This window comes from Phalacrocorax carbo, chromosome 7, assembly GCF_963921805.1.
Source record: "Phalacrocorax carbo chromosome 7, bPhaCar2.1, whole genome shotgun sequence".
Taxonomy (NCBI): domain Eukaryota; kingdom Metazoa; phylum Chordata; class Aves; order Suliformes; family Phalacrocoracidae; genus Phalacrocorax; species Phalacrocorax carbo.
Genome location: NC_087519.1, coordinates 34,783,869 through 34,800,130, shown reverse-complemented (window position 1 = coordinate 34,800,130; position 16,262 = coordinate 34,783,869). Strand labels below are relative to the sequence as shown.

General features: G+C 37.1%; 1 protein-coding gene across 1 annotated transcript in view; it reads left to right on the top strand.

Moving 5' to 3' along the window:
• The window catches only part of CUL3 (cullin 3), a 60,306-nt gene extending 44,044 nt beyond the window's left edge, over positions 1–16,262 (top strand). Inside the window, exons 9-16 of the mRNA XM_064457378.1 lie at positions 1,050–1,220; positions 2,703–2,810; positions 6,154–6,278; positions 6,616–6,712; positions 7,751–7,885; positions 13,065–13,251; positions 14,919–15,064; positions 15,782–16,262. Of these exons, the coding sequence (XP_064313448.1) occupies positions 1,050–1,220; positions 2,703–2,810; positions 6,154–6,278; positions 6,616–6,712; positions 7,751–7,885; positions 13,065–13,251; positions 14,919–15,064; positions 15,782–15,913 (1,101 nt within the window). The 3' untranslated portion in view covers positions 15,914–16,262. The remainder of the gene's footprint in view (positions 1–1,049; positions 1,221–2,702; positions 2,811–6,153; positions 6,279–6,615; positions 6,713–7,750; positions 7,886–13,064; positions 13,252–14,918; positions 15,065–15,781) is intronic.

The following is a 16,262-nucleotide window of genomic DNA, read 5'->3' as shown; positions in this document are numbered from 1 at the left end:
GCATTCTCTCTTTAACTTGGATTGGATTAAACTAAGCTACTTCACCAAGAATGATTTTAATATTAAGATAAATGGCAATACTGCCTTAAAAAAATACATGTAACATATGTGACCCATAACACTTTAGTTCTAAACTTACAGAAATGTAAGGCGCAAGGAAATATCAAGATGATGTGTGGCTTGTCCCCCATCTCTGAAGCAAAATACCTGGATTACTTCTTGCAGATACACCCTCAAAAAATGAAATCGGATTGTAGCAGATTTTGCAGCTCCCTTCCTTTGAAAACTTAAATATCAGTTCCTTAAATGTCTTTATAATTTGGCAGTTATTCTCAATATCTGGTAATTTCTTTTGAATAATTAAGTCAATTGGGCAGAGGAAACAATTTGCTTCTTTTACTGCTTTTACGTAACAGAGGACTATTGCCACATCTGTCTCTTCTAGCTTAAGTACAGCTGTTTTCTTCAGTCTTACTTCATAGTTTCTTTCATGAAACTTTTCAAGGTACAGCATCTGGAACTGGACAGGATGGTTCAGCTGAGGCTTCAGTGACTCTGAATAAAGCTGACTATTATTACAAGCATCTTATGCTTTGGGATTCAAATAGTAAATTCTATTTATTAATAAATAATCATTTTATTTGTTGTGTCACTAGGCAGGCTTTGCAAAAAGAGTCTTAACATTTAAAAGCTTTTATTCTAAGCTAACTTCTCGTACTCCTAATATTGGTTTCCATTTGTGCTTTTTTAAAAACACTTAAAATCTTATCCAGGAACTTCTGCTATATTTACCAGGCATTCTACGTATCCATGATCTCCCTTCTCCCTCACAATTGCTTTTCCCTCCATTTTAGATATATTTCTTTCTCCACTTTGTTGCGTTTGTGCACGGTTCTTTTGGCTCTGTTGTTCACATGTTGGACCAGGTTCGTTGGCTTCCTTATAGGCTACCGTTAGATCATTCACTTGCTGTGAATTACTTGAAGTATTTAGGTTGTATAAGACACTTGTGCTGGAAGGTTAAAACCAGCAAATTATTTATTTTACAGCTAACAGAGCAAGAAGTAGAAACTATATTGGATAAGGCAATGGTTTTATTTAGGTTTATGCAAGAGAAAGATGTTTTTGAACGCTACTACAAGCAGCACTTGGCAAGAAGACTTCTCACAAACAAGAGCGTTTCTGATGACTCTGAGAAAAATATGATATCTAAATTAAAGGTAAGACAGTATCTGTATACACTTCATTTTTTTTTCATAAATATGGTTTCTTCTGTTTTTTCATAAGGCATATATAGATAACATAAATCTCTATTGCTGTAAAATACAGATCTGATTTTAGAGCCCTAACAGAAAATAAAAAAGGCTTTTATGAATAATTTTGTGGAAATAAAAGAAAAAGAAAATTCTGGAAAGCACCTGTGATGATAGAGTAACCTAGAAAAGAAAATATTTTTTCTCCAAAATTTAAGACTTCCCAAATAAGAGGACAACTTCTGTTATCTAGTGACCGGATTTGAAGACAAGACTGTTTTTTATGCTAGATTTTCTGTTATTCACGGTATAATTTTTTTATTGCATGCACTGTTGTTTTTTAGTTGCTTCCATCTGCAGATTGGTGAGAATGCTCAATTCCTTTCTGATTAAGTAGTTTGAGATAGGGAGATTTTTTTCCACCCAATCAGTGTCTAGAAAGAGGTTTTCCTTAGCTGGTTCAGTTTGCCGATTAAATAGCCCAAGAGATGAAGAAGAAAGTAAAACCTAAAAGGTGAACAGTCCTTGAAGCAAGTTCTAATGCAGCTTCTTCCTAGTTGGCATGATAAATGGCTAGGGAACTTCTGAACCAGAGTGATTTGGTCCTAAAATCAAACTTCACTGATCCTCGTTTTTGACCTTCATATTCTGTCAGTGAGTGAAGCCTGTTTGCATCAGATTTCTCCAAATTACCAGCATTAATTCCAAATTATTGGCATTGATTCCTTCCCAGTTACCTCTCTATCTCATCTAGCCTGGCAATTTAGAAGGCACAGGGCATACGTTTGCAAGATGAATCAGTGGACTGGAACTGCCTCATGTCATGTCGTTCTCATGTCTTTGCACAGTGGTTAGGATGCTGAAGCCAACATGGTTGTCTTTACCGTAGATGTCAAAGTATGTCTTAGAAATAGGCACAAAGTCCTTTACGTGCAACTGAAATGCATGTGTTTGTGCACACGTACCTATGTATACGTATGTCCCTGATTATCAAAATGTCTGATAATGTTACTTGGCAATCTGCAGTAAGCCTTTAAAATTATACACTCTTCAGACAACAGGGTGTTTTTCTGATACAAAAAAAGAGATTATTTCCCTTTACAGTATCATGCTAAAAAGCAGGTGAAAGTGTATGTCTTGGTCTGATAAGCTTTCACAGATTTTTTTTTTCTTTAAGATGAGATAGGAGGCTAAAAAGAAACAAAAAATACAATAATGGAGAAAGGAGAAGGAAAGCAAGTTTTGATACATGTAGGGTTAGATCCTTATATAAAAAAATTAAACTTTTTTAAAAGTTATTAAGGTAATGCAAATGGGAATCCCAGTTAACAAATGTACAGAAGTTACCATTTTTATGAGATTTATAAACTAACTCTTAGTCCTGTAGTTCACGTATCAGAAGCTCTATTTTCATAATGCTGGCACAACAAGTTATTTTGTGTATTTTAGACTGAATGTGGATGTCAGTTCACGTCTAAACTGGAAGGAATGTTCAGGGACATGAGCATCTCAAACACGACAATGGATGAGTTCCGGCAACATCTTCAGGCAACTGGGGTAAGAGTGTAGGGCTATTGGGTGCTTGTCCTTTTACATAAGTACAAACCCTACACCTTTATCAAGGCTTTTGGTTTTTAATTTGTTAGTATATGTGTGTGGAAAGAAGGATGCTGTCAGCACCCTCAGTTACATGTCTTTTACTGTGTTTCTCATCTTACACATTTTGTTAGTACTTCCCGAAATACAGAAGTCAATTCGAAGTCTGATTCACAGCTTGAGCAGTGCCAATTTCATTCCGTGAAATCCTGTTTCAAGTTCTATTGCACCCGCGTCCTTCTGGAACGCCTCGGGTGCGCAGGCGCAGACCCGCGGCCCGGCGGAGCCCAGCTGGGCGGCTCTACCCGCGGGCGGCCGGCAGGGGGCGGCCGCCCTCCGCCTCCCGGCCCGGGAGCGCCCGCGCTCCTCGGGGGCGGCTGCCCCTTCTCACGGGTGTTTCAGAAACACCGTGTCACCAGCAGTCTTCCCTTTCTCCTTCGTTAAAGGTAATCTGCGTTGCAACCTGTATTTTATGCGAACAGCAGGGAAACTGTTGAATGCTGCAGCTATTTGACAAATGTACCATCTCGTATTTAACTTTCTCGATGTGGTTAATGCTTAGTAAAAGCAGATGTACCATTTATTCAAATTGCCAAATATGGACTTAATTAGTCAATCAATAAGTGTTACACCTTGTAGTAAAAGTGGACCTCTGGAATATTGCATAACAGAGAGAGCGCTTCTATTTTTGAAAAACCAGTTTACTTGCTCCAAACACTTTTTTTTTTTCTATACTGATACTCAGTAGCACTTTATATATAATAAACAACGAAGTAGTTCCCTGTCTGCAGGTAAGTAAGTATGTATATCAAGTATGGTTCAATCAGTTCCAGAAATCTGAATGCCAGGAATATGTTCATGGATGTACTCTGTCCAATGTCCCTTGTTGTGCAGAGTGATCTGAAATCCTTGTCTTGAAGCAGTGAGCTGAAATCTTCCTCATCAGCATACTGGGAATCATCATGAGTGAAAGAATGGGACATTCTAAAAGGAGTTTCAGAAAAGATTGTAGACACTCATACATAGATATAAAGGTGTTTGGGACAGACAGCTTTACTGCTGCTTTTTTTTCTCTTTAGTGGCTAATCATGTTTTCCTTCTACAGCGCTTAAAGTATTAATTTCAAGAACAATTTGGTAGAGCATTCCCATTTTTTGGTAGCATGTGGGATTTGTACATGTGAGGGGTTGTGTTAAAGATTCATGTACTTTACTAGGCAGTTTAAGCGAGTTAATAAATGATGTCTCTATCTTCTTTTTAGCTAATAAGATGAATTAAAAATGTTAACAGATGTTCTGCTAGGCCTTATTTGGAACTACATCTTTTCCTTAGCAAGAGACCAGCAGTTTGCCTGGTGGCTGCCTTTTGGTCAGCCTAATCATGGCCTCTTAATGAAATTTCTGGAGTACTCATTTATGATGGAAGTATATATATTTCTATTAGCGTCAATAATATTTGAGAAGAAATACAGGAAGATTTTGGGGGTTTTGTTACAGTTAACTTGCTGGTGATACTGTGTTTTACAGGAAATAATCCATTCTACTCCTCTTTAAACAGTATGTGTAGCTTGAATATGTATGGTGCCTCCTAGAGGAGGCAGACATCTGCTCCTCTCTGAATAATCTGACCTGCAAAGTCTTCTGCTGGGTCCTATATCCTGAGATATAGGTAGGGCCAAGGACTGTGTAGATGGTGATTTGGCTTGCTATCAGTAAGTGGAAAGCTCAGGACTAGGGAAAATCCAGCCTAATTTCTACAGTTGCAATCCTGAAACTTCAGTTTGTTGGAGTTTTGTAAAGATCGGATCACTTCAAGGCACTTTCTATCAGTTCATACCATTTTTATGCTGAAAAGACATCTTGTAAAATAAAATTTTTCCAAAACTTTTTCAAGTCACAAACTGTTCAATGCTCTGTATAATGTATGATGTGAAGCATTCTAAATTAATGCTGTGTTCTGGTCTGGCTAAGACCAAAAAAATTCAGAAAGTGGTACCATCTCAACTAAGATGTTTCAGTTCCACATAAAGATATTTTCTCTATCTTTCTGTCTGCATTGGTGGCCTTTCCCAATGTTTTGGCTGGAGGGAGAAAATTGATGAAGCTTTTTCTCTTAGGTAGTTCACAGATAAACTAGTTTTCTATATCTAAACGGCTGTTTGAATTTTTCTTGTGAGCCTCATGACGTTGGTGTTATGAAATTAGAAGCGTGGCGGTAATGTTGGGTACAGAACAACCTTGATATGGCTCTTTACATACTTTTACAAATTGTTCCTCTTAAAACCTAGTGAAATTCAAAGGGGTTTCTGTATGAGTAGCCAGTCACCTGTCTGTCTAGATTTTTCAGAAGTTTCCTAGGCACAAGTTTGTTGATGCACACAGGCATTCAACACGCACAATACAAAAACTCTTCCATAGTGCATGGAAATGCTACTCTGCTGTTTAATAGTGGAAGTTACTGACTTCATATGGCAGGTTTTGACCTTCTAAAATATGACATCCTCTATTTCTATGTAGTAGGTTTATAACAAGTTGGATATAGTATGCTTCGGTTTTTCTTGTCCATAATGTGTGTTCTTTTGAAGGTATTAGTTATACCTCCTAGAGCTGAAAGTAGTCAGTTTCAGGTTTAATAATAATCAGCTTAGTTGAGATACCTAATGAGGATTATGCCTCACTGGTAGCCAGATGTTTATCACCTACTAACAAAACTACTTCATAGAGCAACACTTCAGTTGTAGAGTGTTTCCTGACCAGTGCTGAATATTTATGCTAATGGCTGTCTTTGCCAAAAGTGGCTAGGTTGTGTGCGTACAAGTGAGTAACTGTTCACTCACTGCACTCCAGAGGCAAATTGCAGGAAAGGTTCCCTGTGGTTTAATATTAGATATTCAGTATTTACCCTCTGCTTCCAGAGAGTAGATGTATCAGTTTCAGAGTAACTCTGTAAGTTTAGCAACCTGGCTTTACTGTATGTTGTCAAAAACCTGTTTAGAAAGAATTGTTACATGTATTATGAGTTCTGTTTATGATTACATGCATTTGATCCTTGGTTAAGAATTTATTTTGTGAAGCTCTGTACACTCTTCAATGCCAGAGGGGAATAACACGGAGGATTTTTGCTCTGCCGTCTACCAATAGTGATGAATTCATTTGTCTGGCTTTGCAAAAATAAAGTTTATAGATAAATGTATATTTTTTTCTCCTTAGTCTGTGAAAATTCTGTACATTCTACACTGATACAGAAAATGGTGAGACGTGATCCTCTTTCAAAATAGTGGATGTTTTCTTCCAATTGTCCTTAGGTCTCATTAGGTGGTGTTGATCTCACAGTGCGGGTCCTCACAACAGGTTACTGGCCTACTCAGTCAGCCACACCAAAGTGCAACATCCCTCCAGCTCCCAGACACGCTTTTGAAATATTTAGAAGGTATGTATTAAAACAGATTTTTAGAGAGGTTTTAAGAAGAAACTTTCTAAGCTTAACTTACATATCTGTTTTACCATTACAGTTAAAGACATGCTAGCATACTGCTGCTCTTCTGTTCATGTGAAAATTAGAGAATGCAAGTCACCTTATGAGGCTTGAGTTTTTGAGAGCTTTCAGTCAGAACTCTTGTTAGAGTTAATGTTTTGAAAAAGCAAAAGTCAGAAGTTTCTTAGTGTCTTTAATGGCTATGAAAAGTCTGCGTAACTGTTTAAAGCAATTTCGTCTTGGATGCAAGAAGTGAACTATGCATTACGTTTTTGATTCAATTTTATTACAGGTTTTATTTAGCCAAACATAGTGGGCGGCAGCTGACACTCCAACATCATATGGGTTCTGCAGACCTCAATGCCACTTTCTATGGGCCTGTTAAAAAGGTAAAGTATCAAAATTATAAGACTATTGTATCTTTTTTAAAGTAAGCAAATGCACATTTGTAATAACTTCAGAATTTTACAAAATAAAAGCTTACCCATTAACAATATAAGATGCCTTCATCGGCTTTTTAGTCTGATTCTTTCTTCATAGCAGTTTTCTTTTGGCCCCACCCCCCAAATCTAATTTGAGTGCATCACTCGGCATCATCTGTTTGTTACCTCATTGAAAAGAAATAATTTTCATCTTGAAGGGACCTCAGTGGTTTGAGTGTTTTGGGCTTTTTTTGACTGTGAACCAGTCAAAAGTGAAATTAAACTTGTTTTTCTTCAGAGTAATTTTTGTTAATGTGAAAAAGTGTTGTTAAGCCAAGTTTAGCCTGCTTTTCGTATGTAGAGTGCAACCAATTTAGCCAACGTTGTTTCAAACATGTGACTCATAGAGTTTATAGCAGTACAATGTTTTCTGTTTATCTACAAGAGATTAATTTGCTAGTGATTTAGACAAGTTCTAAAATGCTAAGCTAGAGGTGGTAATGGCATGATGCTTGGGAACATAGAAGGCAGTGCAAAATTAAAACACAATTTTTTATAAAACAAAGTATTAATAACGTGCATTTGTGAGGATGTTAATTTTATTGCTGTAGGATAAATATTTTGATTATTTTTAAGATAAGAGTGAGAAAACCAGAGGATGGACAAATAGTGGAACAGGGGCCAGAGAGGTGGTGGAGTCTCTGTCCTTGGAGATGCTCAATATTTGACTGGACACAAGCCTGAGCATCCTGCTCTAGATGAGCCTGGCTTTGAGTGGTGGCTGGACCATGGGACCTACAGAGGTGCCTCCAACCTCAGTTACCCTGTGCTTCTAAGACAGCTATTGGAGAGGCATTCTGTTTGTGCCACCAGGCATATGCTGTTCTATCACTTGAGTAGACTGATCTCCTAGATAATTATTTCATTATATAACTTTCATCCTACCGAGGTAAAATATTTCGCAGTGGAGAAAAATCTAATAGTAGTTTTGTAATTTTAAAATAGGAAGATGGCTCAGAGGTTGGCGTAGGAGGTGCCCAAGTTACTGGCTCAAATACACGGAAGCACATATTGCAAGTCTCCACTTTCCAGATGACGATATTAATGCTCTTTAACAACAGAGAAAAATACACATTTGAGGTAAGTGCTGTCGTTTTCTCACCTGATTTTGAATAACTTATTTAGGTACTTTTTTGTCCTCTTAAATAGACCGGGGAAGATCAAGTGCCTCTCATTCTATCTGAGTGTGGATCAGGCTGGTAAATTCAGGAAGCAGATCATTAGCAATGCACCTGGAAAGTAATCCTAGGGGAGAAAATTATTTGGTAACAGACATTTTCAGAAATGTTGCAGAGTTGTGAGTATGGTTATCTTAAGCTACAGAGCTATAGAAGAGCTGAAGTTGGGATGCAGCAGGTGGCTCCATTTGCTCATTTATCTTTTGAGAAACAGGATTTAGAGGCCGAAGCAGGGGAGAAGGGTTTGTATCCTGGCTTCTTAAACACTGAAGTGCTTAAATTGGCAGGCTGGAGTGAGCTGTAGCATGAATCAAAGAACTTTCATCCCTTCTCTGAGCTGGTGAGCCAGAAAGGGCAATGAAGAAAGTCCAGATAAATTCTTAACAAGGAGACTAGAGAGGCATTGCTGCGAAAGGTTGAAGTGGTCAGCTGATAGACAATGATGAAGAAGCCTTTGGGAGTGGAGTAGAATCCTGTGCTATGAGGTTTGAGCATTGTATTGTTAATGTCAGTTAACAGTTTTGGTTTAGATGTTATCTTCTGTTTGAGAGAGCATTGGCAGCCTTGAAAAGCAGTATGGGTGCAGTTTGAAACAGAGTGGATTTCCAGGTTTTCTCATCTACTTTTGACTGTGCTGTGCATAATAATCATTTGCCTTTTTGTTTGGAATTTGTTTTCAGCTTATTTGGCATACTTCTAGCCTGTTAATGAAGAATAAACTACTCATAGTTCAAAAAAAAAAAAAGGTTATTTTAGAGCACAGAAAGTCCTGTGTGTTGTGAAATCTATTGCAGGAGCATTACAGCTTTGAGCACTTTCTCTGCGTAACACTTGGCGGGGTGGGAGGTGAAGAGGGGGACTTAACAGCTCCTTTTGTCTTGAAGTTGGTGTTAAAATTGGGCTAGTGGCTACCTTATTCTTCAAAATTGTAGGCTTTATGAGTAGCAGAGCCTCACCCATATAGGAATAAATAATACTTGGTAGAGCCGTGAAAAATACAATTTTTAATGTGATCTAAATTATAGTTTATTTTAGTAAAACCAGGTGATAAAGAAATATGTCCATGTGCTTTTAGGTTGTCTATGTTTTGTTTATTTCTGGTTTGGGAGCTCTTAAACTCTTTGTGTCCCACTGTAACTAAAACATTAAGAAGGCATATTTGTTTCGTTTGGCTTCTTTGGTGACGTGTGTGGGAGTTGTCTTTAACAGTCAGGAAAGCTTATGAAAATTTAAGAATAGAATGAATTTTATCTTTGTTAATTGATTATTGAATACCATCATTAATTGCTGAGTGCTGGGCAACTGTTACTTCTGTGATATCAAATTAGTGCTTTTGCTGCAACATCGCATGAGAGATGACTTGTGGTGTGTGTTTGTGTAAGAATAGAACTGTCTGATATACAAGTGTTTCTGCAGATTCACAGCTTAATAGGTTACATTGAAGTTGCCTTCGCAGTTGAACAGACTTGCTGTTTTGTTTTGCATTCAGTGCGATCATTAATTGCAAACTTGACAAGATCCTCACAATAATTCTAACAGCCAATAAGACGTGATTGAGAGAAAAATGGGATAATGACGATGCAAAAAATTATGCATAAGATGCTACAGAAACTTAAAGGATTATTGCATAGCAAAATTCCTTCACAAAAATGTATGAAATTATTGTATTCCTATACAGCAATGTTTGTTTATCTATGCAAAAGAACTGGTGGCGGTATGGGTCTAGGTTAATGACCAAGAGGTTATAACTAACAGGAAGGATCATCATGGAAGCCTTCAATGAATCCTAATTTTTTTAAAGAATTCACTTTCTTCTGCTCAGGTCTCATCTAATAGTACATTTTTCTGTTATTTTACAATACACCTCAGTATTTTAAAAGGTGAAATGCACAATTTTTTAATTATATCAAAAATAAGTGGAAAATCTTTGCTTCCTTCTTTAGCTTTAAAAAACAAGAAATACAAATGCGACTGTAGTAGAAGTAAAGTTGCTGAATAATTCCACAAAAATGAGAGATTAGAACTTAAAAATGGTTCACCTGTTGTCTCTTTTGCTGATCCCTGCTTTGGAAGATACACAAGTTGAAGTCTAAACAAAAATGGGAGAGGGGGGAACATTTCTACAAAATGACATAATGTTTTTCCTTCTAATTTCCTTCTGCATTTTTTCCTTCTAATAAGCTTTTTTCTTGTGTAGAACTGGACAAAGGCAGTTCCATGGCTAGAACCATCCCTTTTGTAGCCTCCACATAGAGCTCACCTGGTAATATTTTTAGAACTAAAATTGTGTAATCAGTACTGCTCCTGTGCACAACTCTAGTGTGGCCTTTAAAATAAGGTATTTTTGGAGATGGGGAATAAAGGTATAAATTTTTCACTGTCACATCAAATGTCTCTATAAAAATATGTTTAGAAAAATGATCTGCTACAGACTGAAGGAAAAAGAGAGCACAGGAACATCTGCTAGCCCCGTTTGCATTCATAGCTACACTTTTTTATCCAACTCAGTTTTTGCCTTCTTCTGAGGCAGCATATTGCAGTGCAGTTCTTTCTGAGGTTCTTAATTTAATGCTAGCTTATAAATTCTGAAACCCAAACGTCTTGCATACGTTAGTGGCTGAATTGGAATGCTACAGAGTGAAGTAAAATCAACACAGAAACATATAGTGGTTAGTATAAGGACGCTTAGCATCAAAAAAACCTCAAAATCCGTTTTAGCTTTTTGTTTCACTTTCATCAAAAGCAGAGTATATATATTTCCTTGCACAAGTGATTTAGGTTTGAAAGGTTTAATTTTAGGTGTTGATAAAAAAATGAAAGTTTTGGAGCCTGCATGTCACAGGCATTACATCATTAGTAAGATGGATTTGGTTTGTAGCCTCGAGGCTTTATATTTACCGAAGTCCTAAAATCTAAGCGTCACCTTCCTTTGGTTTGTTAAATTTATGCTGATCAATCCATTTCAGTAAACTTCTTGTTTGTGACCATGTAAAGCATTATAGCACTCTGGGTTTGTTTTGGTTTTTTAATACTACCTTGCGCTGGATATGGAAAAATGCGTGAAGGTAACAGCTGTGTTTTAAATAAAGCAACAAAATAAGAAAATAACTTTTTGTGAGCTGCTTGGGAAGAGGCATTTTGACACTAGCAAACAGTTAAAATACATGGGTATGCCACTTATTTCCAATACTATGAATATTCTTAAACTTAAGAATGCTTTATTATTTCCCAATCATCCATAAGCAGTAGATATCAAATTCTGAAATTTTTTAATTTTAGCCTTACTGATTTTTTTTAATTTACCCTATTCATATGAATTTGAACTCATGTCAAAACCATAATTTCACATGATTTCACATAAAGTCATTGTGCATGCAATGTTGGGTCTGTAGTTGAAAAGTAAGGCATACTCTGTCTGAGCCTTGGCATCACAGAGACCTGGTAGGAAGATGTATATGAGATGCAGTGTAATTAATGACAGAGTCCGAGCAGAAGCCAGTACGTCCAGATTATTTTCATTGCATGTTGTCAGTGGTGGATCACCGCGGAAGAGTGGCAGTTTTTTTCCTAGATTGATTTTTAAAAACTTGAGCACACTCAAGAAGTAACATCATTTAATAGAACTTAGTTGTACTCTGAAGTTTGATTTTTCTGGTCACTGTTTAAAGAACTTTTAACGCGTTATTTATAGTGTTTTACAGATCTTAACATTTTGATCATGGGGAGTTGCTACTGTTGCTTTTAGCCTGAAGGAAGGTCTGACTTGTGTGCCGTGAGCATTAGAAATTTATGGGGAGAGTGGAAGAGCGTGATACCGCTCTTTAGAACCAAAGGTGGGGAACTGGGAAAGTGACAGCTCTTGTGGACAGTTACATGTCTGTGAGGTTTATTTTTTCTATTTGGTAGTTTAACCTTTATCTGCTAGAGGTCCCTCAAGAGTCTGAATGGGAATGTGAAGTCAGAGATGTCTGCAGTTTCCTCAAACCAGAAAAAGGAAGAAAATAGAGATAAGGCTAAAATGAACGTCTGATGAATGGGAGCTCAGTAAAACAAATTAGGTTTGAGGAAGCAGTAGTTGGTCTACTTCTAGAGGAAGTTAAGGCATCATTCTGCATCCAATATCATTTGCTTACTAACTCATGATCACTTGTGACTTACCTAACACACAGCTCTCAGTCAAACTCTGAATACTGGCAGAGGTGCAACAAGTTATGTACACGTTTTTACAAACATTTTTCAAAGTTCCTATATTTACTGCACTATGATGGTTTTCTTTGTACTTCACCTGGAGAAGTCCTGTCCAAGGGAAGTGCCAGCACAAGGGTTGTCAAACATCGGAACAGGCTGCCCAGGGAAGTGGTTGAGTCTCTACCCCTGGAGGTATTTAAAAGAAATGTAGATGTGGTGCTTGAGGATATGGTTTAGTGGACTTGGCAGTGATAGGTTAGTGGTTGGACTCGATGATCTTAAGGGTCTTTTCCAACCTTAACAATTCTATGATTCTAAGGGCATCTGGGCTGTAAATAGTGTCGGTTATTCAGAAAGGTGGTGTACTTAATCTAGAGTATTTCTATGTTACAGTGAAACTAGACCTTGTTTGCTTTCATTTGTAAAGATCTTACTTTCACCCGTGCTGCTGAACGCAAAAGCAAAAGCATTCATGCAGTTCTTTGTCAGGAATGCTCAGGAACTTTGTGGATGTTTTCCATTACTGAGTTACTTAGAAGGTTTGGTTTCACTCGGTTCAGCAAATGTTGGAGACAGAGAACAAATTCTTTCAGCCCTCTCAAAAATTACAGTGAAATGAAACAGCTTATTCAGATTATTCACTCTTCTATTTTTCAGCTCTTGGTGACTATTTACTTGACAGAATTCCCTGTAGATTGACCCAGGTGGATCATTTTGCATAGTACATGTTGATACTTTACTACTGAATGAGTTCTAACCCTTCAAGCCTCACAACTGTCATAGTAGTATTATTTTGTATGTTTGAAGGTGGACATTTCAGCAATTGGGGCTGTTATTACCAAAATATGATACTTACGTCTGCCATAGCCATAAACTGATTATATTTTCATTAGGAAATTCAACAAGAAACTGATATCCCTGAAAGAGAACTGGTTAGAGCCCTACAGTCCCTTGCATGTGGCAAACCAACACAACGTGTTCTTACAAAGGAGCCTAAATCAAAAGAAATAGAAAATGGTCATATATTTACAGTGAATGATCAGTTCACATCTAAACTACACAGAGTCAAGATTCAGACAGGTAAGAGAGCTTTATATTCTACTGTCCTGCAGTCCCAAAACTGCCTTAAAATGTCAAATTATCTTTTGCAGGGTTGATGTCCATACAAGTAAAAGGAAGAGAGTAATGTATTTTTTTGTTGATGATTTGTTGCATCAAAATGAAAATATAAATACAGAGAAAAGTATGGAAGTCATAGTTAAGCCTTTTACTTTACAAAACTTGTAATTATCTCTTAAAAGGACATGTTGAAGTAAAATTCAAACTAAAGCATAAAATTAAAAATATGCTTCTGATTGATTCAGAAATAGGAAAATTGCCTCATAAGTTGCTGTACTGCTGTGAAATTGAGTGGTGTTTTTAGCCCATGATACAACAGCCGTTTCCAAGTTCCAGGCAGCTATGCTGCTTTTGGGCAATGATTTGGGTTTAACAAATAAGAGAAGCTGATCGGCACAATACCACTTCATTAGGTGATTAAAGTGATGGTTTGTCTTATGCATAAGTAATGTTGATACCTCTTGTCTAGAAAGCTCTCTGGAAATAATTTGAGTTGTAGTATTGCTGTGGATACGTTTCAAGTGTGTTGGAAGATTAGTTCTTAGTTTTAGTACATGTAAAAATATTTTCTGACTTTGCAGATCTCAGTACATAAAATATGCAGCATCCTTGGCATATTAGTAATTCACATGCTGTTTGTTGCACCTAATGTAACTTGTTGGGCTTCTGTGCAGCACGCTGTGTCCAGGGATGTGAGCATGTAAAACCCAGTAGTACCTACGCACATTACGCTACATGTATCTCTCTGCATAAGCAATAGCTAGACTGTCTTCATGTGCATGCAGACTGCTGTGGTGTCAACACCTTTGCCATGTCTGGAGAATCTTTCTGGTGAGCAGGAGTGCAGCAGCCAAACGGGGATGTTGAGAACCCAACAGGGCCCAAGGCACTTCCCTGGCATAATTACAGTATAATCTGTGATAACTGTTCAAGCTTTAGTGGAATTCTGCTTTTTCATTTCCTCTCCATAAACGTCTTGTGACTGGGGAATATGATTTGGGGTTAAAGATGGGTTTAGAGTAAATTTGATACTTGGGGCTTTTGAGTGAAGAAGGGTAAGGGGGAAAGTGGTAGAGCAGTGTGGGAGGAGGGCTTGGTTACAATGACGCTTGGGTGAAAGAGTGAGAAAGGCTAGACGTAAGGGCAGAAATTAAATAGAAGATAACAGAATACAACAAATATAATTGAGTTGGAGAGGATAAAGTTAGACTATTTTTTCTGACTGATGAACTTCTAAAGTATTGAACTAGTTTATGAAGTAAATTTAAAACCTTTTTCTATTTTAATTAATGGATTATTTGCTATATTAGAAAACTATTTAATGGGAGCATGGGGGTTGGTGGTGCCTGTCAGCAAATTTGAGTACTGTTCAAATTTTAACATAGCAATAATTAAATAACAGATTGTTACCTTGTCAGTTGCTATCACAATATGCCAGAAAGTGTCAATATGTTCTTGTGGCTGCTTTTCATTTAAAAAAAAAAAAAAAAAAAGAAGTTTGAGAATGTCAAAACTCAGGAAAATATAACTTGATGTCTAGATGAAATAAATAGTGAAGCTAACACTTACACAATGAAATTAATTTTTATTTTGCTAACATACTTTACATTCTCTTTCTTTTCTTTAAGTTGCTGCCAAACAAGGAGAATCTGATCCAGAAAGGAAAGAAACAAGACAGAAAGTAGATGATGACAGAAAACATGAGATAGAAGCTGCTATAGTTCGGATAATGAAATCTAGGAAGAAGATGCAACATAATGTGCTAGTAGCAGAGGTATGCTTGTACACAGTTTCCATGCGGGCTTGGGAATTCTTTTTGCTTTTCCTATTAATTCATGAAAGTAGATACACAGCTCTCACTAACATGATTCTGAAAGGCTTTGGAGGGATGCTGTGTTTAATCCATCCTTCTTTTTCTCCCTCTCTATTTGAAGACATCTAAATCCTTACCTTTCAGTATAGGATGTACTCGTGGGTATATCTAATTTTCCTTCCTCCTTTTAGTGCTATTAAGGTGATATCAAATTCCTTGAAATAAGTTGGCAACAAAAAGCACTGTACTTAACATTAATTATTTTCTGCTTTGATCTTGTTACTGACTGTTGGGTCCAGGTTTGAGAGATTTGAGCGCTTAGCAGAGATATCGGAGTCCTGCTGCTCTTAACTCCTAAGTTCTGACAACTTCAGGAATAGTATGCATTTTCTGCTCATGAACTCCCTTAGGGCTGTGAAATCGAGAGGATTTTCAGGTTGTGACCATGCCTCTGTAGAGGGTCAGTACTTTGAATCATACCCAAAAATGAGCAAGCTACTTACTTGGGGGGGGGACAGGGACGGGGCTATCAGAAGTTTGCAGACTGCTGCTCATGTTTCATGGTCGTAGCCAGCCCCCATCTAGATCTATTTTTCTGATTATTTTGGTCAGTTAGGATTCTTAATGATCTTACTTGCCTTGTGATCATATATTATTGGTTTTGATCTTACGTTTTAGGTAACTCAGCAGCTGAAGGCCCGATTCTTACCAAGTCCAGTTGTTATTAAAAAACGTATTGAAGGACTTATTGAGAGAGAATATTTGGCGCGAACACCTGAGGATCGCAAAGTATATACTTACGTAGCATAAAATGCATTCAGAAAATTTGATTTATTCTTGGACTATACTCTTCGCATGAACTGGGAAGTTCTTTTAAATCATTAATATTAAGACGACCATCTCTTCTATTAAATTACAATACATGTTCTAGACCATTCAGATCAAGCCTTTTACTCCTTTTGAGAGTTTTCAACATCAATTGATTGAGCTTCAGGCTTTTCAACGTTATCCCTGTAGAGATCATCCTTACAATTCTTCGGGAAAATGTGAATGTGCCGCGTTTGTTTTCAATACTGTATGAAAACAGAAAAATAAAAACAAATTTAGAAAATACAGCTCATTTAAAAAAATAAAATTGTTGGAATTTCATTTCCCCAGA